The sequence below is a fragment of the Bos mutus genome, chromosome 5, assembly GCF_027580195.1.
Source record: "Bos mutus isolate GX-2022 chromosome 5, NWIPB_WYAK_1.1, whole genome shotgun sequence".
Lineage (NCBI taxonomy): Eukaryota > Metazoa > Chordata > Mammalia > Artiodactyla > Bovidae > Bos > Bos mutus.
Genome location: NC_091621.1, coordinates 15,442,759 through 15,468,087, shown reverse-complemented (window position 1 = coordinate 15,468,087; position 25,329 = coordinate 15,442,759). Strand labels below are relative to the sequence as shown.

Genomic DNA, 25,329 nt, shown 5'->3' with positions numbered 1-25,329 from the left:
CTCTTGTAGGAAAGCACAGACTCCTTTTTTGGGCCCAGTGGCAACAGTCTGGCATTGTCTGCTCTGAGGCTTGTTCTGCTTGTGTTATTGCTGGCCAGAGGGCATGGTAGGACTGTAACTTCACTGACGCCACTTTACCTCCTCCTTGTAGTACCTGAGCCGCAACGTGGTACACAATGTCCGTCGGGAGCACTTCAGCTTCAGTCCCCGTATGCCTGTTGGTGATTTCTTTGAAGAGAGAGACACACCAGAGGTGCACACCCAAGGGTTAAATACACTTTTTTAAATATGAGGAGGGGTTGGTGTACAAGCTGCAGCTTCCTCCTGGGATTTGGAGATTCTCAGGCATCCAATGGTTCAGAGGTTCTGGTGGCTTGCATGAACTTCAATTGTAACAATGTCTTCCTTCTTACCTCAGGGCTTGCAGTGGGTACAGCTCTCAGCAGAGGAGATCCCATCCAGGATTCAGGCAATTACTGGGAAACGGGGCCGACCTCGAAACACTGAGAAGGCCAAGACCAAGGAAGTCCCCAAGGTGAAACGGGGCCGAGGTCGGCCACCCAAGGTCAAAATCACTGAGCTGTTGAATAAGACAGACACCCGCCTCCTAAAGAAACTGGAGGCCCAAGGTACCGTGATGTTTCTTAACTTGGGAATTCTTCTCAATCTCTGAGGTATCTGAAATGTTGATGAATTGGTTAATGCCTGGGTTTCCCAGGAGTGTGACTGACATCTGGATGGAATGAATCTGAATTACCTTCCCCTCTCTGGAAAGCAGCATCAGGGTCCTAGCACTTTTGTGGTGTTTTTTTTTTTTTTTTTTTAAAACAACCAGTTCCTTTCTTGAGTTTCTCTTTAGTGGAGTCTTGTGCGGGGAGGTGGGGGTGGTGTCCCAGGAATAATTATGAGAGGAGAAGGTTTTTCATGTCCTTTCTTACCATCTTTTAGCTTCTTACTTATCTTACTGGTCTTGCTTGTCTTGTGTAAACATTCATTTGCCACCATCATAGAGGTTCAGAATTCATATCTGAATCCAAAAGATAATTGGTACTGCTTTAGTGGGATGGATAGGTAGGAAATGTCTATAATTTTTCAGTAAATATTGCACTTACCTTATATAGTATGAAGAATGTGAAAGAATTTGGAATCAAGTATCTCTTATTCAGAATTCCAGCTCTGCCAGATTCTGACTGTATGACCTGGAGCAAGTAAAGCCTCATAGTGGTTCATCTGCAGATAGTATCTAAACTTAGAGGGTTGCTGCACAGATGTAGTAGTGGTAGTATTTCTATGCCAGAATAGGATAGGTACTATCGTATCAAAAACATCAGTTCTAAAACACTGTTGTCTGCAGAATCACATCTCAATATAGTCTTCCAAAGGAGAAGAAATTCAGATATCTTAATGGAGCAAGACATAGGAGCTGAACATAGGCAATAACTGTGTCAGATTTGATAGGATTCTACTAAAGTGTCCATTATCTGGTCCCTTCCTTTCTGTCACATTTTTCCTTAATTGGTGCTTCCAACTCAAGACCACCTGCTTTCTCTGGCAGTTTTTCTGTTTCCTTGCTTAGTTCTAAAATCAGCCTGTCAGGCAGCCTGGGGGAGGGACAGTCTCTGAGGCTACTTTGCTGTTCTGGCCTCCAGGACCCTTTCTAAAGCCATCTAAATTCCAGAGGCTGGTGCTTCTGGGCACAAGATGCCATTTGTGTTACCTCCACAGGAGGTTCCTCTTGTACATTTTTTTCTCCCAGCGTTTTATGTATACTTTAAAAAAAAAAGACAGGCATCTAGTTTCTTCAGGGAGCTGTTTGGAGGCCAGCTTTGTGACCGGCGTGTGCTGGTCTGGATGCTGGAGATTGGTCTGCCTGCCTCACTCTTCATTTTTCTTTTTGCTCTCACAGAAACACTGAATGAGGAGGATAAAGCAAAGATGTGTAAAATCAAGAAGAAGATAAAGCAGAAGGTGCAGCGGGGAGAGTGTCAGACTACTAACCAAGGGCAGGTGAGGGACATCAGCAAGATTCCACAGCAGGTTCACTTCTCCTACAGCTGCTCTGTCTTCTTTTCTATCTCCCACGCCTGCCACCTGCCATTTAGAGAATTTGGCTTGTTCAAAAATAATGTGGACATCTCCAGGGTGAAAGAATTGATCCATTGCCAGCCTCTCATCCCATGTCTCAGCTCTTCTCCCCAGCATCCTTGTTTGTTTCCTTGTTTGTTTTTGAATCCTAGCCCAAGCAGTGATGCTTTCAGAGTTTGAGAAGAAATGACTTCCTTTATGGTTTACAGGCCAAAAACAAGAGGAAACAAGAGACCAAGAGCTTAAAGCAGAAGGAAGCCAAGAAGAAATCCAAGGTAGGTACTTATATGCACAGGCATAACTTTGAAGTCACCAAACTGATTTTGCAAGACATGTGAGTTGGTCATGTTTTATAGTCATGTTTCTGGGTATAAGGTGGGGAGGAGGGGACCAGGGAAGGGTGGTGATTTGAATCTTCATGGCACTCTTGATTCCTCTCTCTCTTGGGTGGGTAGGCTGAGAAGGAGAAGGTAAAAACAAAGCAGGAAAAACTGAAGGAAAAAGTCAAGAGGGAGAAGAAGGAGAAGGTAAAAATGAAGGAAAAGGAGGAGGTGGCCAAGACCAAGCCAACGGGTAAAGCAGATAAAGTGCTGGCCACACAGAGGCGCTTGGAGGAGCGGCAGAGGCAGCAGATGATCTTGGAGGAGATGAAGAAGCCCACAGAGGACATGTGTCTGACTGACCACCAGGTAGTGAGGGGAGAACAGCAGGTCCTGGAGGGGCCGCCCATGAAGACACTTCTGTTACAGGAGGAGCCTCCTAGATACCCAGACTGTTGCCTTCCCATGTGTTTGACAGAACACCTACCACTTTTATCCCTACAGCCGCTGCCTGACTTCTCACGCATCCCTGGTCTGATCCTGCCTAGTGGGGCCTTCTCAGACTGCTTGACCATTGTGGAGTTCCTGCACAGCTTCGGCAAGGTGCTGGGCTTTGACCCTGCCAAAGATGTCCCTAGTCTGGGGGTCCTGCAGGAGGGGCTCCTGTGTCAAGGCGACAGCTTGGGCGAGGTGCAGGATCTCCTGGTGCGACTCCTGAGAGCAGCTCTCTGTGACCCTGGCCTGCCCTCCTATTGTCAGGTGAGGCCCTTCCTGGGGTCAGGGGCTTCGGATCCGTGCTTTTCTCAGTTTGGCTTTCTCTTTTGAGTTGAGCACATGAAAGCCCCTTCCAAAGTGATCAGGACAAGTAAAGGGAGATACACAAATGGTCCCCAAATAAGAGTGGTTTGACTTACAATTTTTCAACTCTACAGTGGTTCAAGAGTGATAGGCCTTCAGTAGAGGTACTTAAGGTTTTGATTTTGATCTTTTCCTGGACTGGAGAAATGCAATAGTACACTCTCAAGGTGCTGGGCAGCGAGTCAGCCATGCATGTCACTTTTGCAGCCATTCTGTTCCTCACTTTCAATACAGTATGCAGTAGATTGTGTGAGATATTCAGCATTTTATTAAGTGGATTTGTGTTAAATGATGATTTTGCCTTCCTCTAGGCTAATTTAAATGTTCTGAGCATGTTTAAAGTAGGGTTGGCTAAGCGGTCATGTTCTGTAGATTAGGTGTATTAAATGCATTTTCACAATATTTTCAGTTTATGATGGATTTTTTGGGACATGATCCCATCATAAATTGAGGAAGATATGCATACTACATGCTATGCCTGGTAATTTACTGCCTTTTTTCTTAGGTTATTTCTCATTGCTTTATGATTTTAGGTCCTGATTCTCCATTATTCTCTCTAGGGACAAGTGGAGGAAGATCTGTAGTTTCTTCCTATTTTTGTTTTCCTCTATTTTTTGTTTTTCTTTCTGACCTCCCTCTGCTTTATTTTATTCATTTTCCTTTAATATACTTCTTTTCTTTTGTACCTGTCCTTTTTCTTCTCTCATCTTACCCTAGCAACTTTCCTTTTTCTATCTTAACTCTATAGTTCTCTCCTACTTTCCTATTCCAGATTGACTTGAGTTGCTCCTCTTTCTCTCTTAACTCCTATTATGTTCTCCTCCAAACAGTCCTTAAAGATCTTGGGGGAGAAGGTGTCCGAGATCCCACTAACAAGAGACAATGTGTCTGAGATCCTGCGCTGCTTCCTCATGGCATATGGAGTGGAGCCAGCCCTCTGTGACAGCCTGCGCACCCAGCCTTTTCAAGCCCAGCCACCCCAACAGAAGGCTGCTGTTCTGGCCTTCCTTGTGCATGAGCTCAATGGCTCCACCCTCATCATCAAGTGAGGGGCTGGGGTGGGGATGGTTATTATGTGCCTTGGTCAGACTGGGATAAGGGAGGGTTTAGCCATCTAGAAATCCTGGGTGATGTGTGTGTACTGCCATGCTCTGGGCATGCTGGGATGACCTGGGACTGAATCTGATTTTCCTTCCCTGGCGAGTCCGAGCCTTACTCTGCCATTCATCCAGTCTAGGTTCTAGGATGAAACTCCTTTTACCCTTGAACCTCCCTTCTTTTGTGTGTGTGTTGCCACTTCTCCCTCAAAATACTATTCCCTGTTTCCCTGCAGTGAGATTGACAAGACTCTAGAGAGTATGTCCAGCTACAGGAAAAACAAGTGGATTGTTGAAGGCAGGCTGCGGAGGTAAGGACAGGACAGAGAGAAGGGGACAGGGTGAAGCATGCCCAGGACTTGTGTTTGGAACTTGGTGTCCTTAGCCCCTCTCCTGGGGTTGAGACCAGTCCAGGGCCCAGGATGGCTTAGATTAAAGGTGATCCTTTTGTGGCGGTATCGTGTTCCTCACCACAGTTTCCCTTAAACTGTGTGTGTCAAGATTGAAAACTGCTTTGGCCAAGCGAACGGGGCGACCTGAGGTAGAGCTACAGGGGCCAGAGGAAGGCCTGGGGCGGAGGCGCAGTTCTCGGATCATGGAGGAGACCAGTGGCATGGAAGAGGAGGAAGAGGAAGAGACTGCAGCTGCTGTCCATGGCCGTAGGGGTCGAAGGGATGGAGAGGTACTAGCCCAGACCAAGGAAAGTGGGAGGTGGAAAACATTCTTTCTTTCTCTTGAATCTGATGATTCCCTTTTTCTCGGTGTCTCGTTTCTTCTCCAGGTTGATATCACAGCATCTAGCATCCCAGAGCTAGAGCGCCAGATAGAAAAACTGAGCAAGGTACTGTGCTTCTAGCCTCCCAGGAGCTGGAGATAGGGGCTGGGTGGGAATTGGTTACCTTATGAGTTAGGCCTAGATGGTATCAATTTTATAGGGAAGCTGAGAGCCATGCCCTTCTCCCATATACTGGACGAAGTCACCAGTGTCACCCTGGAAGTGTGTTTTTCATTCATCTTCCTTTTCCACTGCCTACCCAGCGTCAGCTCTTCTTTCGAAAAAAGCTGCTTCACTCATCCCAGATGCTTCGAGCAGTCTCCTTGGGTCAGGACCGCTACAGACGCCGCTACTGGGTGTTGCCCTACTTGACTGGTATCTTTGTGGAAGGAACAGAGGGAAGCTTAGGTAGGTGTGTCGTAGGACCCTGGGTTGAGACCCAGCTCACAAAAGTTAAGCAATTCCTTTTTCTCTACCTAGCATCTTGGGCTTTTTTGATTGTATGACAGTCAGTTTAGCATACTGTGGTTAAGAGCACAGTATGCTCTGGAGTAAGACTGCCTACCTTCTGCTCTGCCATTTACCAGCGATATGCTTCAGTTTTCATTTGTGAGATGGAATTAATAATAGAATGTATATGTCATAGGGCTATTGAGGGGATTAAAGTAACTTAATAGAATAATAACTTAGAATAACGTGTAACATAGCTGGTTCTCAATAAATGTTAGCTTATGTTTATGCTGATGATAATTACTTGGGAACATAGTTTTTCTTTTGCAGATACTATGCTGGTTGCCATATAAGAATTTTCCAGTGCAATCTCAAAAAGTGGGGGATTAAGTCCAAGAGAAAAAGAAAGTATATGTCCTGTGTTTGTACACCCTCTTTCTTTCCCATTATGTATCAGTGTGTCTTATGCTCTTCCCTTTGCTTTACAGTTCCTGAGGATGTGATAAAACAGGAAACTGACTCCTTAAAAGTGGAAACCCATTCAACAACCAGCCCAGCCTCCTTCTCTCTGAAGAGGGAGTTAGCTGGCTCCAGCACCTCTGCCAGTTCTCCTGCCCGGGCCCGAGGCCGACCTCGGAAAACTAAGCCTGGCTCTATGCAGCCTAGGCACTTGAAATCTCATTCCAAGGGTCAAGGTTCAGAAGAGCCTCAGACCCAGCTTCAGCCTGAGACTCAGTCCCATCCTCAGCTTCAGGCTCATGCCCAGCCCCAGCTTCAGTCCCATCCTCACACTCATAATGGGTTCCTGGAGCCAGAAGGCTCCCCATTGTCTCTGGGTCAGAGCCAGCATGACCTCAGCCAGTCAGCCTTCCTGTCTTGGCTGAGCCAGACTCAGAACCATGGCTCCCTGCTGAGCAGCTCAGTCCTCACGCCTGATAGCAGTCCCGGAAAACTGGACCCAGCCCCATCACATGCCCCAGAGGAGCCAGAACCTGACGAGACAGAAGCCAGCCCTGATTCTCAAGCTCCCTGGTTTAATTTCTCAGCCCAGATGCCCTGCAATGCTGCCCCTACACCACCCCCTGCAGTTTCTGAGGACCAGCCCACTCTTTCCCCTCAGCTACCTGCTTCTTCCAAGCCAGTAAGTAGCCAGAATTAGTGGTATGCACTTATATTCATCTGGCCACAGGCTAGATTGCCTGGCTGTGGGCTGTTGCCATGGTTGTGGGGAAGGGATGAGGCCACTGGGATCCTGTCAACATGAAAACACCCTCATCACCTTATGTTTCATCTCATTCATAGGTGAGTAGAGCCAGTGCTGCCAACGCCTATTCTCCAGGGCCATTCTCTTCTACTCCTTTGCTGGGCATGGCTCATAAAAGGCGAGCAGGAGATCCTGGAGAAACACCACAGAGCCCCACAGGGCAAGGACAGCCAAAACGAAGAGGGAGACCTCCCAGTAAGTTCTTCAAACAGATGGAGCAGCGCTATCTAACCCAGCTGACAGCCCAGCCTGTCCCACCTGGTGAGTGACCCTGGGGTGGGATGGAACGAGAGTACAGGTAGGAGTGGCATCAGATGCGGACCACGTAGTTCCCGTTGCCCACATTACACAAACTGTTCACAGAGATGCGCTCTGGCTGGTGGTGGATCCGAGATCCTGAGACATTGGATGCCACGCTCAAGGCCCTGCACCCCCGAGGCATCCGAGAGAAAGCACTTCACAAACACCTAAACAAGCACAGGGACTTCTTACAGGAAGTCTGCCTACGGCCCTCAACAGGTAAAATAAATACTTAACCAGCCTGAGCTGAAGAGCCCAGGTCAATTTTGAGCTGCTGCTGTGGATGGTGAACAGTCTGATGGGCTTTTCCCTCTGCCTTCTGTCTTCTCAGACCCCATCTTTGAGCCCAGTCAGCTACCTGCCTTTGAAGAAGGGATCGTGAGCTGGACCCCCAAAGAGAAGACATATGAGACAGACCTGGCTGTCCTTCAGTGGGTGGAGGAGCTGGAACAGCGGGTGATCCTGTCTGATCTGCAGATTCGGGTACCCTGGGCTGGCACTGGGTAGGGGGTTGTTGAGGAGAGGGTGTTAATCTCTTATACCCTGTTAGGAAAAACCTAGGGTTCCCATTTTGCAAAGTGACCTCCCATGACCCTAAATGGGTCATATCTTTTTCTGTGCTTAATGTCCTTCTTTTATAATGAGTTTTATTTCTCTCTCCCACCTGCAGGGCTGGACATGTCCCAGCCCAGACTCTACTCGTGAAGACTTGGCCTACTGTGAGCACCTAGCTGATTCCCAGGAGGATATCACCTGGCGGGGTCGAGGCAAGGAAGGTCTGGCACCCCAGCGTAAAACTACCAACCCCCTGGACCTGGCAGTGATGCGACTTGCTGCCCTGGAGCAGAATGTGGAGCGGCGGTACCTGCGGGAGCCCCTGTGGCCAGCTCATGAGGTTGTGCTGGAGAAGGCCCTGCTCAGCACGCCCAGTAGTGCCCCACAGTGTACGCCTACAGAGATGTGAGTGCCCACCCTCCAGTTCTTGGTCTTGGGGAGAAGGAATCAATTTAATAAATCCTGCTGCTCATCCCCAAATCACCACTTTCTCCAATCAGATCATACGAGATCACCCCTCGAGTTCGGGCCTGGCGCCAAACGCTAGAGCGATGCCGGAGCGCAGCCCAAGTCTGCTTGTGCCTGGGCCAGCTGGAGAGGTCCATTGCCTGGGAGAAGTCTGTCAACAAAGTGGTGAGAAGCCTGGGGAGCTGAAGAGATGGCAGCTGGGATGAGTGGGGTGAGTGGCAGGCAGGGAGGCTTGAGGGCTCACCCTGACTCCTTACAACCCTGGTCCAGACCTGTCTAGTCTGCCGGAAGGGTGACAACGATGAGTTTCTTCTACTTTGTGATGGGTGTGACCGTGGCTGCCATATTTACTGCCTTCGGCCCAAGATGGAGGCTGTCCCAGAAGGAGACTGGTTCTGTGCTGTCTGTCTGGCCCAGGTACGTCTTCTGCTCTCTCAGTCCACTCCCGAGCAAGTCAGAGGTTTTCTTTCTCATCCCATTTACCACCAGTCTTAAAAATATCATTCTTCCCATGCCTTCCATCTCTCCTGGGAAAAGGTTCCAGATGACGTGCTAGGAGACCTGGGTTCCAGTCCTTTTTTGCACAAGTCACTTAAATTTTACCACCTTACTTGTTTTCCTTGTAAAATGGGAGTGATTATACTTTGCTTTTTCACATAACCCAAAACGGTGAGTAATAAATTCACAGACTGACTTACGCATGAAAGTATTTTGAAACCTCAATCACACTCAGACAAGTAGTACTATGTTAAGTCACTTTAGTCGTGTCCAACTCTTTGCAATCCTGTGGACTATAGCCTGCCAGGCTCCTCTGTCCATGGGATTCTCCAGGCAAGAATACTGGAGTGGGTTGCCATGCCCTCCTCCAGGGCATCTTCCTGACCCAGAGATCAAACCCACGTCTCCTGCATTGGCAGGTGAGTTCTTTACCACTTGTGCCACTTGGGAGGCCCCCAGACAAGTAGGGATTGTGATAAAGTAGAGAGCAAGCAGAGTATGTATTTCCAGCTGTGGCTGATTTCACCTTTTTCTTATCCTCAGCAGGTAGAAGGAGAATTGACTCAGAAATCTGGTTTCCCAAAACGAGGCCAGAAGCGGAAAAGCGGTTATGTGCTGACCTTCCCAGAGGGTGACAACCGCCGCCGCCGGCTGCTACCAAGGGGCCGAGAGAGCCCAGCAGTGCCCCGGTACTCAGAGGAAGGGCTGTCCCCCTCGAAGCGGCGGCGCGTCTCCATGCGGAACCATCACAGTGATCTCACGTTCTGCGAGTGAGTTGAGTGAATTCTGGGGACAACCAGCTCTACGTTTTCCAGAGGAGAGGGCTAGGAGGGGTCCGTGGTTTGCTTCCTGAGAATGTATCATCACTGTCTGTTTCATAATAGGATTATCTTGATGGAGATGGAGTCCCATGATGCAGCTTGGCCTTTCCTGGAGCCTGTGAACCCACGATTGGTGAGTGGGTACCGGCGGATCATCAAAAACCCTATGGATTTTTCCACCATGCGGGAGCGACTGCTCCGGGGAGGGTAAGTAGACGTCATTGACTCTCCTGGCTCTTCTGTTACTGCCATTGCTGGTACCCCGCTGACAGCTCTGTCTCCACCCCTGCCCAGGTACACCAGCTCAGAGGAGTTTGCAGCTGATGCACTGCTGGTCTTTGACAATTGCCAGACTTTCAATGAAGATGATTCTGAAGTGGGCAAGGCTGGACACATCATGCGCCGCTTCTTTGAGAGCCGCTGGGAGGAGTTTTATCAGGGAAAACAGGCCAATCTGTGAGGCATGGGAGGTGGGGAGTCACCCTGTGGCATTGCCCCCTGCCCTCCACACAAACCCTGCCATTCTCACCTGCTGATGCTGCCCTGGGTCCAGACTCAAGTCAGAGGGAGAACCCTGATTTTTGACCTTGCCCTTGGCAGCGCCCTACATCTTCTTATCCTTACACCCTTTCTCCCTTTCCTCCTCTTGTTCCTCAGATAAGAGGGGCAGAGATGAGGTCCTTCTGGACCGAAAGCCAAAAAAGAAAAAATAATTTTTCCTTTCTGTTTTATTTCCTAATTAAATAAGAGGAGGAGGAAAGAAGCCCCTACTTCCTCCTCCCAGCTTCCTCACCTTCCTTGTACGTGCCCCAGCATTCTGGGGCTATTTAACAATAGCAATAGTTCTAGTGAATGTGTGAAACCGAGAAACACTCTGTACTGTGTGTGGACCCGCAGTGACGGCCAGTAAAGTGGACTTAACTCCCAAGTGTGTCGAGCCGGACACCGGGCCCTGAACATGCTGCTTCCATGTTCAGTCCCTCCCCTGCTTCTCACTTTCTCTCTCCCCTCTCCCCTTCAGATTTGTCTCTCATCCAATAATGTAAAACTATGTGTACGGGTTCCTCCCTTCTCTTCCCCCAAATTTTTCCCTTCAAAGGAAAAAGAAGTTCAGAGGTCCCTGTCTTTCTCTCTGTCCTCATCTTCCTGCCAGTAGCTAGCCCCTCTATAATGTTGGATACTCCTCAAATGCTGAGTTTCTAGCCTTTTTTGAAACTCAGTAAACTGGGGAGAGGGCAGGGAGGCACCCTGGACCCTGGGCCTTCCAGCCTCCTTCCCCACCTCTTACCCAAACCTCCCTCTTGGGAACTCCTCAGGGACAACTACTGCTGAGTTCGGGCACACCCCAAGATGGAGGCCAGGTAGCAATCGACTGGCCTGAGACAGAGAGAGAGGTGTGTATGGGTGTGTGAGTGAGTGAGAGAGGATGTGATTGTGCCCCTGTTTTTGGTGGCATCCATTCAGTTTTTTCCCCAAGTATCTGTTCCCCATTGTTTCAAACCATTGAGACACCTTTCTCATTGTTTTAAACTATCACTTTGTCTTTGGGAAACCACAGGAACAGTTTTTCTGGGTCAAAGCTGTGTCTCTTCCCTCTCTCCCAGTCATTTCTGTTCCAGCCTCTTCAAACTGTGCAATCTTTTAGCAGGAACAACTTCTCCTTTCAGTAGCTCTGAGTCCTAAGCTTTTGCAGGGAGAGGGGTAGAACTGGATCTTTTCCTAATCCCATGAGCTTCTGTGGGTTTAGTTGTGCTCTTTCCCTTATCTCCTTTACATCCTGGGACCCCTTCCCCAGTAGCAGAGACCCCAGAGCACAAATGAGTAGGGAGGAGAGGCTCTGGGTCCACCACTGCCCTACATGTGACTATGCCCAAGTTAAGCCCCAACAGAGGAAAGCTGCTAACTCCCAGCTATAGCCATGGGCCCCTGGCCCCCTGCTTTCCTGCTCAGCAGAGCCCCTCCCATCAGAGATTACGGGTACTTGCACTGGGGAGGTGGCTGCTGGCTGGCCCAAGCAGAGAGCTGAGGCACCCAAGAAATGTTCCATTGGTGGGAGAGGGGGTGCCGGGTGAGGGGGAGCATTCCTGTACTTCTAGCAGCACTGAATTGCCACTGAAGGGGGTGGGGGCAGTGTAGGTCCTGGGGCAACCCCTTTCTTTCTTTATGCCCCTTCTACCCCTAGCCTATTTCTAAAGTCGCCTTTTCTGTCATATAAACCTCAGAACTTTTAATTTTATTTGAGATTTTTTTTTTTTTGCTTTTAAATAAGAGGTGGATTGAAGAATATTTGAATTGACTTTATATTATGCATAAATATTTATATTTTATCTAAATAACTGCTCTGTAACAAACTTTGTGTTAGTCAAGCATTTGGAACTGTTATAGTTGGGGGCTCTTCTTTTTCCCCACGGCAGTTTTCCCCAGTATAAAATGTTCTAGATTAATTTTACTGTTGGAGGTTAGATGGACGGGGGAGTGAAGTTTCAATTGTTCCTGCTGTGTTCCTCTCCCAGCTCCATCTCTTTCCCTAGGGACCAGGCACTCTGAAGGTGGGGTGGAGTCCTAGCCTCAGTTTGGAATGGGGGTTGATGGGGGGGTGGGACAGGGCATGATCAAAGGGGCCATTTCTCACTTTTCTTTCTCATCTTCACTGCCCCTTGAGCTAGGTGGATTTTCTCTTCTTGACGAGAGTATTTGATAGGGAAGGCAAGTTTTAAAAGTAAATAAAACCCGCCCCTACCCCTCTGTTTCCCTTCTCCCATCAGTCTGGTAACAGGAAGAAACCACACCATCAACACCAACAAATTTCCACGTTCCTTTTACAACAAAAGGGACTTGACTTTTTATATAACCAAATGTGGTGTTTTAGTGACTTTTTGATAATGTACAGTTTTTTGTGAATTTAAATTTATTTCTTTCTATATTTTTAGGACCAATCTCATTTTTAATAAGGTAAAAAAAGGAAAAAAAGTCTAGAGATAAAAAAAAACTCCTGTTTTTTGCCATGTGATGTTCCACAAGTGCAGCTGTAGAAAAGTGCTTGTCAGTTGAATAAAAACCACATTTGATAGAGACTCAAAAGACTCCGTGTATTTATCTTCCTTCAACAAAGGTTCTTGTAATTGCCTAAAGGGGAAAACTGGGTCGTGTCAGGGTGAGTATATGACTGGTTTGATGGAGAAGACGGCAAGCAGGAGAGCAGTGTGCCCCTAAGTGTCAACATTTCTCTCTGAACCTCCAGGCTTGGCCCTTCCTTTTCCAGGGGGCATCCAAGGCAGAATTTCTGTTTATGTGAATGAAACGGGTGCTTCTGGCTGAGGTGCTGTAACAAAGGATTCAAGTGTGCCGAGTTCCTACCTTGTGAGGCATGGCCTTGGCTTTCTAAGGCTGCCACCTGTGTTCCTGATACAGGAAAAGTATGTGCTCATCACCACCTTCCCCAGCTTCCCACCCATGGATAAGACACCACGAGGTAGATTTTGTGTTTTATTCCACAAGTTGAAATAAGAGAAAGTTCTACCAAATTATAGGGAAGAAACATGAGAATACCAAGGGTCAGAAAATTAGAGTGGGCAGCACTGGCACAAACATGGCAAAAGTATAAAATGAGAAACCTCTGGATAAAGAAAAACTGTACAAAATGTGTTTTGAGAATAATTAAACTTATTTCCTGTCCAAGGTGGTAAGTGCATGTAGGAGTGCACTCACCACCCCCGAAATTGTTATGTGTTGGGGGATGCAAACACCAGTAAATGCTGTGAGAACTTTTTACAAGCTGGGAAAGCTTATCACACTGAAGGCTGGAAGTTTTGTTTTGGTGACCCTCTAACTTGGAATAGGAGGAGAAGGAATATCTCTGTTTTCAACCCTCCAAAAACCTCAGATGGCCACTTTGGTGCATGCTTACCTTCTCAGCTAGTGGCAGCCACTGGCAAACTTAAACAAGTCATAAGTTCTGCTTCAGTGCTGGTGTTCTGGGGGTGGCTCCCAAGCATTACTTAATATCCTAAGCAGTCATCATTTGGCCTACCACAGCAATATCTAACAGAAGAGTTCACACTATTCTAGGGTGAATAAAGGAGGTAAAAATCTCAAAGACATTCCAGAAATAGAAATAACGAATTCTTGCATTTGATTGTGAGCCCTTTCTAGCCCCCCGTTTCCTAACCCTTGTGAAGGGAAGGACAGACAGTAAAGGGGAAACACGTGTAAACCAGGTGCTTGTGCCCGTGTTGAACTGTGGAACTGTGAGGTAGATCTGTAACAAGGACAAGGAAGTTGTGGGCCATACCCGGGAGAATGGAGGTTCATTTGAAATGGAAGTGGACAGGCCAGGGAGAAGCAGCAGTGGTAGCTGGGCTGAGAGAGCACCTACCTCTCTCATTACTAGTCTCGTGGGGAGCACCTCTAGGGAGGTGCCGCAGAATTCAGCAAAGAGGAGAAGGGGGATAGAGCTCACAGGCCTGGCTCAGCTGTTGAAAGAAGACCCTCCTACAAAAGGAAAGGGTAAAAGCGAGGGTGAAGGCGAGATCTGCTAATGCCTGGAAGGAGTTAAAAGCAGGTAGCACAGAAATGGCATAGTTGGTTTAGGAGGGAATCAGGCAGGGGTTAATGTGGCAAGGCACAAGGTTAGACCTAGCCCTTACAGACTGGCTGTCATAATACCACCCTCTTTGAAGTTGGTCTAGCAGATCCTGGGGACAAGTTTAGACCTGATCACTGACCCAAGTTTATTGCCCTAGGCCAAGAAGGTCGAGGTAAACTGCTAATAAGTGCAATGCTGCTGCTCTCCCAGAAGGTGGGGCACGTGCACGAAAGAACTTTTAGATGTTTACACTCCATTCCAGCAAGCCCTCACACTGCACCTTTGTGGAGCAAAATAACAACCCACAAGTAGGCACCCCAAACGGCAGACACTGAAGCAGCAGGGGATAAGCAGTGCAGGCACCAAGGGGCTAAATGAGCTCACTGATCAGTAAGTCAGGAAAAGAAGAATGGAACTGGGCTGAGGTGGCCTGATCCAGGGCGGGTCAGTAAAGCAACAAAGTCTAGTCCTCACACTCAGTGCAAGTAATGTCCCCCTACTACACCATCTATTCCTGACAAGGGGTATTTATTTACTCTTTAGAGCCACTAGGCTTCCTAGTCCTGGGCAGCTCTTCCAATCCTTTGGTTAAAAATACTCTAAAAATAACCTCTCTCCCCAATGTCATTTCTACATTTTCCCTAACCTCGACCCAAACCCTCCTCCAAAAAGCCTCAGGTCTGAGTATCCAGAGTGAGACAGGAGCAGTAATAATATTGGCATGAGGTGGGACAGGCAGGCACTAAGCCTAATAAAGGATTGTATCATCTGAGAAAGTGATTCTAGTATGTTCTATTTGACTGAAAAGAGAAAAATACCAAGTAGTAAAATATTTTAAGAATGTTAACGAGCACTGTAATGATCAAGGGTGAGATGTGAAGTACAGGGAGAGTACGACCTGGGTTCCATGAAGACAGGATTCGGAAAACACTAGCATAGTTTAAAGAGCCCAGCGCAGGGCTATGAGCCTGCAGACGCCCCTGTAATTCCTCAGCAGCTCCACTGCCACCAGTGGGCCATTCTGAGAGAGAAAAACTGGCCCTTATTCCTTCTCCTTTTCCCACTCAATCATGTTATGAACTGTCAGAAATGAACTAACAATTAGGGGGAAAGTATCATGAGTGTAACCCAAAAGGGTCCAAACAAAATTCCACGATGCCATAAACCACTACAAAAATAACCTCAGGCTCTCACTCCATCGCTTCCCATGCCCAAACCAGAAATATTCATTAATAAAATCCATTAAGCAGATTCACATGAGGAAAACGGACAAAAGGTAACTTCATAATTTTAAAACAAAACAATGCAAAATAAGAGCCATTTAAACATTTAAATACAGAGAAAGTAGAACCAAGAATTCTGATAGGCAGAGAAGGGGCAGCACTAATGTCAACAGCTTCTGTATATGAAAGGCCCTCCTTTCACTAAACCTCCTAGCAAAGCAAGGTTCCCCCTAACTACTATTAATTAACTGAACTAGACTCTTCTCTTTTTCTTCAAGGCCCCTGAAGAGACCTATGGTGTACTTTTCTGACTAAGGACTAGAGACTCGGAAACAAGAGCTACCTGCCCAGGCAAACCCTCCCAGAAGGTTACTGGACTTGGGGCTGTTTTACATCAGATAAAGCCTTCCTGAGGTTGGAAGTTACCCATGAGAAAACTGTAGCAATTTCATCTTTTATATTTTCCATCTTACCTATTACCCCTACCTGCTGTCTGCTGCCTCTACTTCCTCACCCTCAGGATGCACAAGAGGACTTGGGGGTGGGGAGCATCAGGACTCTCAACTCTGGGATGGGCAAAGGGAAGGGCGAGCTGGGCCCAAGCTCTGTGTACAACTGACATCACAGCTTCTTCCCGCCCTGGAGCATCTCCTTCCTCTCCCTACAGCCAGCCTACTGAACACCTGTTTCCCCATTCTCCATCATCAGGCTTTCCATCTGTCTGGGGGAAACGTACCTGACCTGGAAGTGAAGGAGAGCAGCACTCTCCTTTCAGTGTAGAAGGGAGTGACTGGGAAGAGAAGGTGCAGGACCGATGGGCAAAGGCTTCCTCCAATCTGTCTCCAGGTACGTAGCCAGGTTTTGCAGAAGGAGATGGGGTTGAAGAGCAAAACAGAGCCTTGTTGTGAAGGGCTCCTGACCTTGGGAATACTGAGATGGGATTTATTGCTCTTTTCTCTCCTAGCTCCCTGCTGTCCTTCCACAAGGAAAATTATTTTTGACATCCTGGTTCCCTGGGAAAGGGGCCCAAATGCTCTGGACAGTTACAAAGAACTTTGTCCTTTCCCACCCCAGCATAGCACACACACACACAGAGACCAGCCCCCACCTCGATCCCTCTCAATGTGTGTGTGCACGTGGCCTGAACCCTTCAAGGGCAGCCCTTGCTGTATACATAGAGGTGCCAAAGGTCAAAGCCTGGGAAAAATTCAAGAACCTCAGTTCTCTCTCAACTAGTTGCCTGGGGGTCAAAAGGCACTGTGTGTCCAGGGCTGGGAATTTACCAAGTCCTCTGGTACACAGGCAGGCTTGACACTGTCTTCATCAAGGTTTCCTAACGGTGGCACTACTGACATTCTGAGTCAGAGTTCTTTGGTCCAGGGAGCCAGGTCTCTCCTGTGCACTACAGGGTGTTCAGCAGCATCCCTCGTCTTCAGCCACTAGATGGCAGCAGCACACAGCCTCACGCCCAGACATGACCACGAAAAAATGTCTCCAGAGACTGCCTAATGGCCTCTCTGAGAATCACTGGTCTAAAGGTGAAGCCACTGATGGTCCACGGTGGGGAAGGAACCTAAGTGGATTCAGCAAGGTCACAAATGCAAAGGCTCTGAGCATGGCAATGACATGCAACAGGGAAGAGAGGGGCCCTGAGACCCAGGGCAGAAAAGATCCTCCGGGAAGCAAAAAGCAGGTATTCCTGAAAAGCTGTAGCTGGAGAAGACATTTTCTCAGAAGGTGTGGTGCTGGCCTCGGCAATGAGAAGAATTAGAAGTCAGTAGGTCTGTTCCTCTGGAACTTGCCAGGGAAAACCTAGTCTTCATCCCAATTTGGATCAAAGATGGCTACCAAAGGCTGTGGAACTGTCTCCTTAGCCAAGGTCAAGGCTCCGCTTCCAGAAGGGCAGAGGGAGGAAAAGCCGCTTCCACTGCCTGCTTAGTCTCCCTGTTCCTTGCCCCGCCCCTCCAAATTCCATAGGAAATTTCATTCAAAAAAGAAATAACAAAATTAACAGCTGTAAAGAGGTTAAAGTAAGCAGGTTCTGCTGTATGGAAAAGAGAAAAAGAACAATCTGGATGAGGAAAAGAAGGCATAAAATGTATGTGAAGAAGCGATGGGATGTGTGATCTAAGAGCTTTATAAAACAAAACATTGAAAGTCTGTGTATTCTTACACACACCTCCCCACAAAAAAAGTCCATTGCTAAACTCAGTAAGAAGGGCCCACAAAGGACTCCATCAATGTTCTAGCACCACATCTTTTTTTTTTAAGAAATAATGTTTATAAAAAAAAAAGCCTTCCCAAAAAAGTCCAACACATCAAAAATGGTTTTTCACAAAGAAGGGAAGAAGTTCCAGGCACCATGTCTCTTTGGAGTAGGATAAGAGTATATTGCAGTTAAAAGCAAAACAGCAAACTTTCTTCACAAAAGAAAAGAAGTTTTGTTGATGTCCTTGACTGCAGCACACACAAACGGTGACAGCCAACACCCGCCCAGGCTCCACCAGGAGTGGAGGAAGAGCAGAAGGCGGGGGTGCAGATTTCTCTTTCCAGGCCCAGGCCTGGGAAAACCGATGACCAAGTGTTAGTCCTCAGCTGGGCCCACAGAAGGGCTGTACTCCTGGTCAGCCCTCTGGAGTCTGGAGCATCAGCATATCCAAGAATTCTTTTATATTCAACAAAGACGGGGAGGGAAACCCTAAAAGAGGCATAAGCCAGAGAGAGTGGGGAGGCGGAGCGACAAGCATGAGAACCAGTCTGATTTCAGGCTGTTCAGCCCACCCCGCCCTCGGTGTGTGTTTCTTACCACTGTTACTTGTTGAATTGGAAAGAGTAGACGCCATGCTCTGAGGGTGCATCCACCGGCACTTGACTTTGCTGGCTGCCACTCTCCTGTACCACAGGCAAGGCAGGCGAGTCAACTTGCACATCCTTCCCTCACCTCCCACTGAAGCAGCCTCACTACGCTGAGTGCCCTCCCCGACCTACCCCCTGCCACACACCTGTGCGCATGCACACACACACATGCACACTCACAGCATCACTTTCCCAACTTTAGAGCAACCTATCCTCATCCCAGAGCACAATGGTCAACGCAAGCCAGCACCCTGGGGTTAACTGCTGTCCGGCTAAATGAGAGGAAGGGCCTCAGTCAAAGGCACTAAGTCTCTCTCCTTCCTGTATTCTTCACACACCCACCAGCTATTTATGAACACAGAATCGGCATCACTGCGAGAGGAAGATTTTGATCAGTGGAAAACCTGCCTCTGTTCCTTTTCAACCCCAAGAGACTATAAAGTTCTTACCTCAACTGAAACACTGGAAGAAGGCACTGGGGTGTACTGGGAGAGGTAAGCTCCCTGCATAGCTGCAGCTGTTGGCACATACTGGAATGAGATGCATTGACAGGCTCAGAGCAGTGATTCTTGGCTACAATTAAAACACCTGGGGAGCTTTAAAAACTGTAAGTGCCTATGTCCCCTCTCCAGAGATTCTAATTTAATTGTGCTTTTTAAAAGCACTTCCGATGACTCTGAAGTACACTGGCTTAGAGAGACTTCTACCTACATGACTGCTTTTCCTCCTCTTTCCCATCTTCTGCTTTTTCTCAACGCACTGCCCTCTCTGTTTTAAGCACTCCTCCACAAACCAGAATGCACCTGAGCTTCGAGAAACCTATCAGGCTTCACCCATTCTTCCTATTACTATTCTGATAAGGCTTTCAAGAGATGTGTGTGAACCCCTACTAGATAATACGTAGACAGGAGCACTGATCCTTTAGTTACATGAAGAGGAATCAGTTAAAACGAATGAGTTTCAGAGTAGAAGGCTGTATTCCTCGCTCACAGTCCATCTCCTTTTCTGAGTGTGTCCTCGATGACAGTGAAGTCATTCCCATCCTTATCCAAGAGTATTTAAACCTAAGAGTCTTACACAGGTGTTCCTTGTGTGGCAGGAGTTTATAAGAGGAATATCTTGCTTTACCGTGCCCGTGCTGCTGAGAGAGAGGTGGCCCAACTGCTGGGTAAGAGGTCCCACCATGGAGGCAGGCTGGAGAGAAATGGGATGGTCCATTCCTGGTGTCAGAACTGAACCCTAGAAGCAGCAGCAAAGGGCAAAGTTAGTTGGCAGCATCCTGTGAGGCTGCAGGAAGCAGAGGTTCATGGCTACCAGAACCACTGCTGACAGACATTTAAAAATCCTGGAAAATGACAGGCAAGCAACCACCTGGCCCTGCAGCAGGAACATGCACTCTGCCTACCAGGCTGGAGGCGTTCTTGTCTAAGAATAGTAAACTCACAGAATGTAAGGTCAGACACCTGGTCACACGAGAGACTGAGCCAGGACTCACACCCACACCTCCTTTCATCAAATCCCACTGTTTTCTTTTACATCAAATTGGCACTTTGGCTTTTGCCCACTTCTGAACACTCACTGAAGGCTGCATGAGGTATGACTGGTGGTGCATCCAAGACGGGCTAGGTGCTTGTAGAGGAGATGTCTGAGTTACTCTCTAATGGAAGCGAAAATAAACAAAACAAAAATGTTAACTTCCTGAAGACTGTTATTTCACCCAATGATCTGATATTTTTCAGCAAAACACAAGTAAGTTTGGAGTGTGGGGCTTCCCTGGTGGCTCAGATGGTAAAGAATCTGCCTGCAATGCAGGAGACCCGGGTTTGATCCCTGGGTGGGAAAAGTCCCCTGGAGAAAGGAATGGCTACCCACTCCAGTGTTCTTGCTGAGAGAATTCTATGGACAGAGGAGCCTGGCAGGCTACAGTCCATGGGGCCGCAGAGTCAGACATGACTGAGCAACTAACAATTTCAATTTCAGTGCCCCCTTAGAAAATAGAAATATTTAAGAATATTTTTAAAATATTAACAACTCTTACACTTCAAGTAACCCAATTTTAAAATGGGCTAAGAATCTGAGTAGATATTTCTCTAAGAAGATACACAAATGGCCAACAAGCACATTCAACAGGCTCAACATCGTTAGTCACTGCTGCGCTGTGCTTAGTCACTCAGCTGTGTCCGACTCTGTGCGACCCCATGGACTGTAGCCCATCATGCTCTTCTGTCCCTGGGATTCTCCAGGCAAGAATACCAGAGTGGATTGCCATTACCTCCTCCAAGGGATCTTCCTGACTCAGGAATCGAACCCGCATCTCTTGTATTGTAGGCAAATTCTTTACCGCTGATCCACCAGGGAAGCCCCTAGTCACTAGGGAGATATAAATCAAAGTCACAACGAGTTACCACTTTATACCCACTTAGATGGCTACAATTTTAAAAGGACTGAATAACAAATGTTATACACTGCAGATGGGGATGTAAAATGGTACAGTGACCTTGGAAAACAGTTTGGCAGTTCCTCAAAAAGTTAAATGTAGAGTTAATAGGTACTGAGTAATTGTGTGTACCCTAGAGAAATGAAAACATATGTCCACACAAAAACTGTGCACAAAAGTTCATAGCAGTATTACCCAATAATACTATGACTATTATTATTCATAATGGCCAAAAGGTAGAAACAACTCACACGACCATCAACTGATAAACAGATAACAAAATGGGGCATGTCCATACAATGGAATATGATTCAGTCATAAAAAAGAATCAAGTTCTGCTACATGCTACACATGAATAAACTTTGAAAATATGCTAAGTGAAAGAAGTCCAGCCACAAAAGACATTTACTATATGCTTCCACTTTTACAGTATGTCCAGAAGAGGCAAATCTGTAGATACAGAAAGTGTATCAGTGGTTGCCAGGGGCTAGGGTGAAGGAAGAATAGGGAACGGCTACCAATGGGCACAGAGTTTCTTTCTGAGGTAATGAAAACATTCTGGAATCAGATAATAGTGATGGTTGCATAATCCTATAAATATACACTACTGACTAGCATACTCTAAAACTTTTATAGTCTGTAATTTATATCTCAATTTTAAAAGAAAAAAAGCAATGAGAAGCTAGAAATGCATCTTGATAAACAAGTAGATCTATTCCACAAATGTAGGGATTGTTCAAAATCAGAAACTCTACAAACATAAGTCAAAATTGAAGGAAAAAGTCAGTGTAATATTAGATGCTGAAAAGACATTTTATAAAATCCAACAGCCATTTACTTAAAAAAAAAAAAAAAAATTCATGAAGTAGGGAATTCCTTGGAGGTCCAGTGGATGTGACTCAGAGCTTTCACTGCCATGGCCTGGGTTCAATCCCTGGTTGGGGAACTAAGATTCTGAGAGCCGAGAGTTACAACCAAAAAATAAATTTTAAAAAATATCACAAAGTAAAACAGAGACTAAAAAGAAACTACTTACATATATTAAAGGCTATTACCAAAAACTTAGCTGCAAGCATTAACCCACATTAAAAACACTGCAATTATAGTAACCTATTAGGTAGTGGAGTCAAAGAAATACAATTGGGATACCACTGGCATAAAATTGAAATGGAAAAGAGAGCTATTATTTTGCATCAGTGATATAACTATACCTAGAAAACCTAAGAGATTTAAATTAAACAATTACTAATAGTAATAAGAGGATTCACTAAGTGAGCTGTATACAAAATAGATGAACATAAATCAATAACCTCTCTTTGGTGTATCAATAAGCACCTGAAGATGACGACAAAAAGTACAGACCTACATAAACAAAATTAAAATCCTACTGAAGGACATAACAAAGATCTGAGAACATGAAAAGAAATACATCTTAAGTGAAAAGACTGTACGTTTTAAGTAGTCAATTCTCTTAAATATATAGGTATAACGTAATTTCAATTAAAGCCCTCCCTCACAGATTTTTAAAAATTAGATAAAATGATCATAAACTTACACAGAATAACAGATGCCAAAAAAAAAAACCAAAAAAAAGTATGAAAAAGAGAGTGAAGAAGGTTTTATCTTATTAAATATTAGAACATACTATGAAAGCCACTGTAATCAAATTAACAAATTATTGAAATAGGAACAGATACAATGATCACTGGAAGAGTATAAAGGATACAGAAAAAAATTCCAGTGTTTATTATATGACAAAGGTAGCATCTCAATTCAGTGGGAAAAGGATGTGCTTAGTCGCTCAGTCATGTCTGACTCTCTGCGACCCCATGGACTATAGCCTGCCAGGCTCCTCTGTCCATGGGGATTCTCCAGGCAAGAATACTGGAGTGGGTTGCCATGCCATCCTCCAGGGGATCTTCCCAACCCAGGGATCAAACCCAGGTCTCTGGCATTCCAGGCAGATTTTTTACTGGCAGAGCCACCAGGGAAGCCCAGGAAAAGGATGGATTATTTAATAATTTGGTGCTAGGACAACTGGTGAATACTTTGAAGGGAATACAATAGGACCCCTATCTTACGTCATATACAAACATAAATTCCTGGTAACTATACATTTAAATGTAAAACAATGAAATAAATCCTGGGGACCACATGAACAATGTACAGACTGGGAAGACCTCTTGAATTAAGACAAGAAATTCGAAAGCTGTAAGTAAAAAAAAAAAAAAAAAAAAAGCAGACATATTTAACTATATACAAACGTTAAACTTTTGTATATAGCAAAAACTAGTGATTCCCAAAGTATGATCTCTGGACCAGCAGTAGGAGCAACACCTGGGAACTTGTTAGAAATACACATTCTTGCCTCTCACCCTAGACTTGCTGAATCAGAAATTCTTAGCGTGGTGCCCAGTAAGTTTAATAAGCTCTCTGACCTAGGTTTAATGACATCAACGACTCGATGGACATGAGTTTGAGCAAGCTCCGGGAGTTGGTGATGAACAGGGAAGTCTGGCGGGCTGCAGTCTATGGAGTCTCCAAGAGTGGGACATGACTGAGCAACTGAACTGAATAAAGCTCTCCAACTGATTCTGATGCACAGCCTAAGTTTGAGGACCACAAAGGCAGTGGGAAAAAAATTTGGAAAAAAACTTGTAACAAAGATAACATTCAGAAGATTAGCACTTATAATAGCTTTTTTTTTTTTTTGGCCAGGTATGCAGGATCTTACTTCCCTGATCAGGGACTGAAACTGTGCCCCCTGCATTGGGAACTCAGAGTCTTAACCACAGGAACACCAGGGAAATTCCAATAATATTGATAGTTTTCTTTTTTAAATCATGTGATAAAAAACCATAGCTGAGCCTGCTTCCTTGCCCAGAAGCAAGCCAGGAAAGTCTGACACGTGTATGTGGGTAACTTAGAAATAAATCCCTCTAGCCTTCAGAATGTCCCAGAGCGTGCACTGTTGAGGTTTTTAACTTAGCTGGGCCAGGTCTTATGTGTGGTATGCTGCAGCATGCAGGAACTTTACTTGTGGCAAGTGGGATCTTGTTCCCTACCCAGGGATAGAACCTTGGCCCCTGCACTGGAAGCACAAAGTCTTAGCCACTGGACCAACAGAGACGTCCCAATAATATTGATGGTTTTTATAAGCTGATGGGAAAAGAACAAATGAATAGGAAAATGGGCCAAGTATATGAAGAGTAATCAGGAAAGAACAAATCAAAATATGACCCAAAAATGCTTAAACTCAGCTTCAGTCAGGGAAGTGCAAATTAAAGCAACACTGTACTTTACACCTACCAAGATAGGAAAAACTTTACAAGAGCAATGCCACCTCTGGCTGGAGGGAAATAGGTCCTCTCATATGTTGCCAGTGGGAACATGAATTTGGTAGCCTTTGTGGAAAGAAATCTGTAACATCTATAAAGCCAAAAGTCTGTGTATCATTCAACCTTACAACCTCACCCCTTGGACTCTAGCCCCTAGAAACAAAAGCACTCATCTGTGAGGACACAGGCAAAAGCATGTTTACCAGAGCATCATTTGTACCAGAAAAAAACTGAAATCCAAAGAATGCCCTTCACGGTGGTCTAGTGAAAGAATTCTGGTATTTATGCAGCATGAACTATAATGTGACTATTAAAAAGAAATAATTAGAACAGAGCTGCATAGAACCACCTGGAGGGCTTGTTAAATCTCAGGCTAGTAGGACTCATCCCCCAGAGTTCCTCTGGATCTAGGGTGGAGTCCAAGAATTTGTTTCTAAAAATACCCAGGTAGGGCTGATACTGCAGGTACAGGGACCACGCTTTGAGAATCACTGGTTTATGTGGGAAAAGTATAAAAAAGACATTTAATATGGCAAATTTTTATAACATAAACAATGACTTCCAAAACCATATATTTATACGTATATGAAAATGACCAAAAAAAGGCGGAAACTAACATGGGTTTGCTTGTGGGAATGGTGGATACAGAGTACAAAGTACATGCATACAACAGCCTGTATGCATGTAAGGGGATCATGTGTTACACTTTTATGTGAAACTGTTTGCATATAATCTGTGTAAAGGAAACAATGGGAAAAACAGCAAGTTGTTTCCAGCCTAAAACACGATGGCAGGGCAAACCCCGAGCCCTTTTCTGGGCATGAACGTACCTGATATGACGTCATAGGAGATGGAAGATACGGGGACAGTGCAGACTGAGTGAGCATCCTGTTGGGGGCGATGTTGTAAGGAGCTGGGTAAAACCTGTAGGAAGGGACCACATCAGTAAGGAGTCAGGAAACTGCAAAGCAAGGGCCCCCACTGACAGATACAGCCATGAACATCAAGGCAATCCATGCGAGGGCCTGGACACACGACTATGGCATTTTCAGGCAGGCTGTTTACATACGACACCCTTACCCATTCTGAAGAGCCGTGGAGGGGTCATAGGTCAAAGCCATGCCACCCTAGAAAGAAAGAACACAGTGCGCACACTGTGAGCGCTTAGGTGAGAACAGGAGCAGGCCCAGAATTTCAAGGCTGGGGAAGCGTTTGGTTCAACTGATTAAAAGCCAAGTCTGGACTAGTCCCCACAGTAACTGTTCCAGGGTTTTCCTGCTTGTGAAGGGTGCACAATCCCATTTACACTAAAGAGTGTGTGAAGTAGCCAGCATTGCTCATTTACATACTGGAGCTCTCAAGCCTACCCCAGGAATCAAGCCATGGAAATTTCCATTCC

At 46.1% G+C, this 25,329-nt stretch overlaps 2 protein-coding genes across 10 annotated transcripts in view; one reads left to right on the top strand and one right to left on the bottom strand.

Moving 5' to 3' along the window:
* Positions 1 to 12,563, top strand: part of BAZ2A (bromodomain adjacent to zinc finger domain 2A) — a 35,006-nt gene extending 22,443 nt beyond the window's left edge. For 5 of the 6 annotated variants that reach the window (XM_070370418.1, XM_070370419.1, XM_070370417.1 and 2 more), the window contains 21 exons: positions 152 to 253; positions 419 to 629; positions 1,907 to 2,007; positions 2,295 to 2,360; positions 2,541 to 2,774; positions 2,910 to 3,164; positions 4,094 to 4,308; positions 4,597 to 4,671; positions 4,862 to 5,042; positions 5,142 to 5,201; positions 5,399 to 5,543; positions 6,074 to 6,726; positions 6,888 to 7,110; positions 7,213 to 7,368; positions 7,481 to 7,632; positions 7,820 to 8,109; positions 8,205 to 8,337; positions 8,443 to 8,589; positions 9,214 to 9,440; positions 9,555 to 9,698; positions 9,786 to 12,563. In XM_070370418.1, the coding sequence (XP_070226519.1) occupies positions 152 to 253; positions 419 to 629; positions 1,907 to 2,007; positions 2,295 to 2,360; positions 2,541 to 2,774; positions 2,910 to 3,164; positions 4,094 to 4,308; positions 4,597 to 4,671; positions 4,862 to 5,042; positions 5,142 to 5,201; positions 5,399 to 5,543; positions 6,074 to 6,726; positions 6,888 to 7,110; positions 7,213 to 7,368; positions 7,481 to 7,632; positions 7,820 to 8,109; positions 8,205 to 8,337; positions 8,443 to 8,589; positions 9,214 to 9,440; positions 9,555 to 9,698; positions 9,786 to 9,951 (3,936 nt within the window). In that variant the 3' untranslated portion in view covers positions 9,952 to 12,563. The remainder of the gene's footprint in view (positions 1 to 151; positions 254 to 418; positions 630 to 1,906; positions 2,008 to 2,294; positions 2,361 to 2,540; positions 2,775 to 2,909; positions 3,165 to 4,093; positions 4,309 to 4,596; positions 4,672 to 4,861; positions 5,043 to 5,141; positions 5,202 to 5,398; positions 5,544 to 6,073; positions 6,727 to 6,887; positions 7,111 to 7,212; positions 7,369 to 7,480; positions 7,633 to 7,819; positions 8,110 to 8,204; positions 8,338 to 8,442; positions 8,590 to 9,213; positions 9,441 to 9,554; positions 9,699 to 9,785) is intronic. The other variant, XM_070370421.1, reaches the window with a different exon arrangement.
* The window catches only part of RBMS2 (RNA binding motif single stranded interacting protein 2), an 83,944-nt gene that overhangs the window by 12,189 nt on the left and 46,426 nt on the right, over positions 1 to 25,329 (bottom strand). For 3 of the 4 annotated variants that reach the window (XM_070370423.1, XM_005903445.3, XM_070370425.1), the window contains 7 exons: positions 25,011 to 25,057; positions 24,761 to 24,854; positions 19,735 to 19,812; positions 19,284 to 19,394; positions 18,605 to 18,685; positions 18,106 to 18,191; positions 12,965 to 17,997 (listed from right to left, as the gene is read on the bottom strand). In XM_070370423.1, the coding sequence (XP_070226524.1) occupies positions 18,111 to 18,191; positions 18,605 to 18,685; positions 19,284 to 19,394; positions 19,735 to 19,812; positions 24,761 to 24,854; positions 25,011 to 25,057 (492 nt within the window). In that variant the 3' untranslated portion in view covers positions 12,965 to 17,997; positions 18,106 to 18,110. Of the gene's footprint in view, positions 1 to 12,964; positions 17,998 to 18,105; positions 18,192 to 18,604; positions 18,686 to 19,283; positions 19,395 to 19,734; positions 19,813 to 24,760; positions 24,855 to 25,010; positions 25,058 to 25,329 lie in introns of those variants that run through there. The other variant, XM_070370424.1, reaches the window with a different exon arrangement.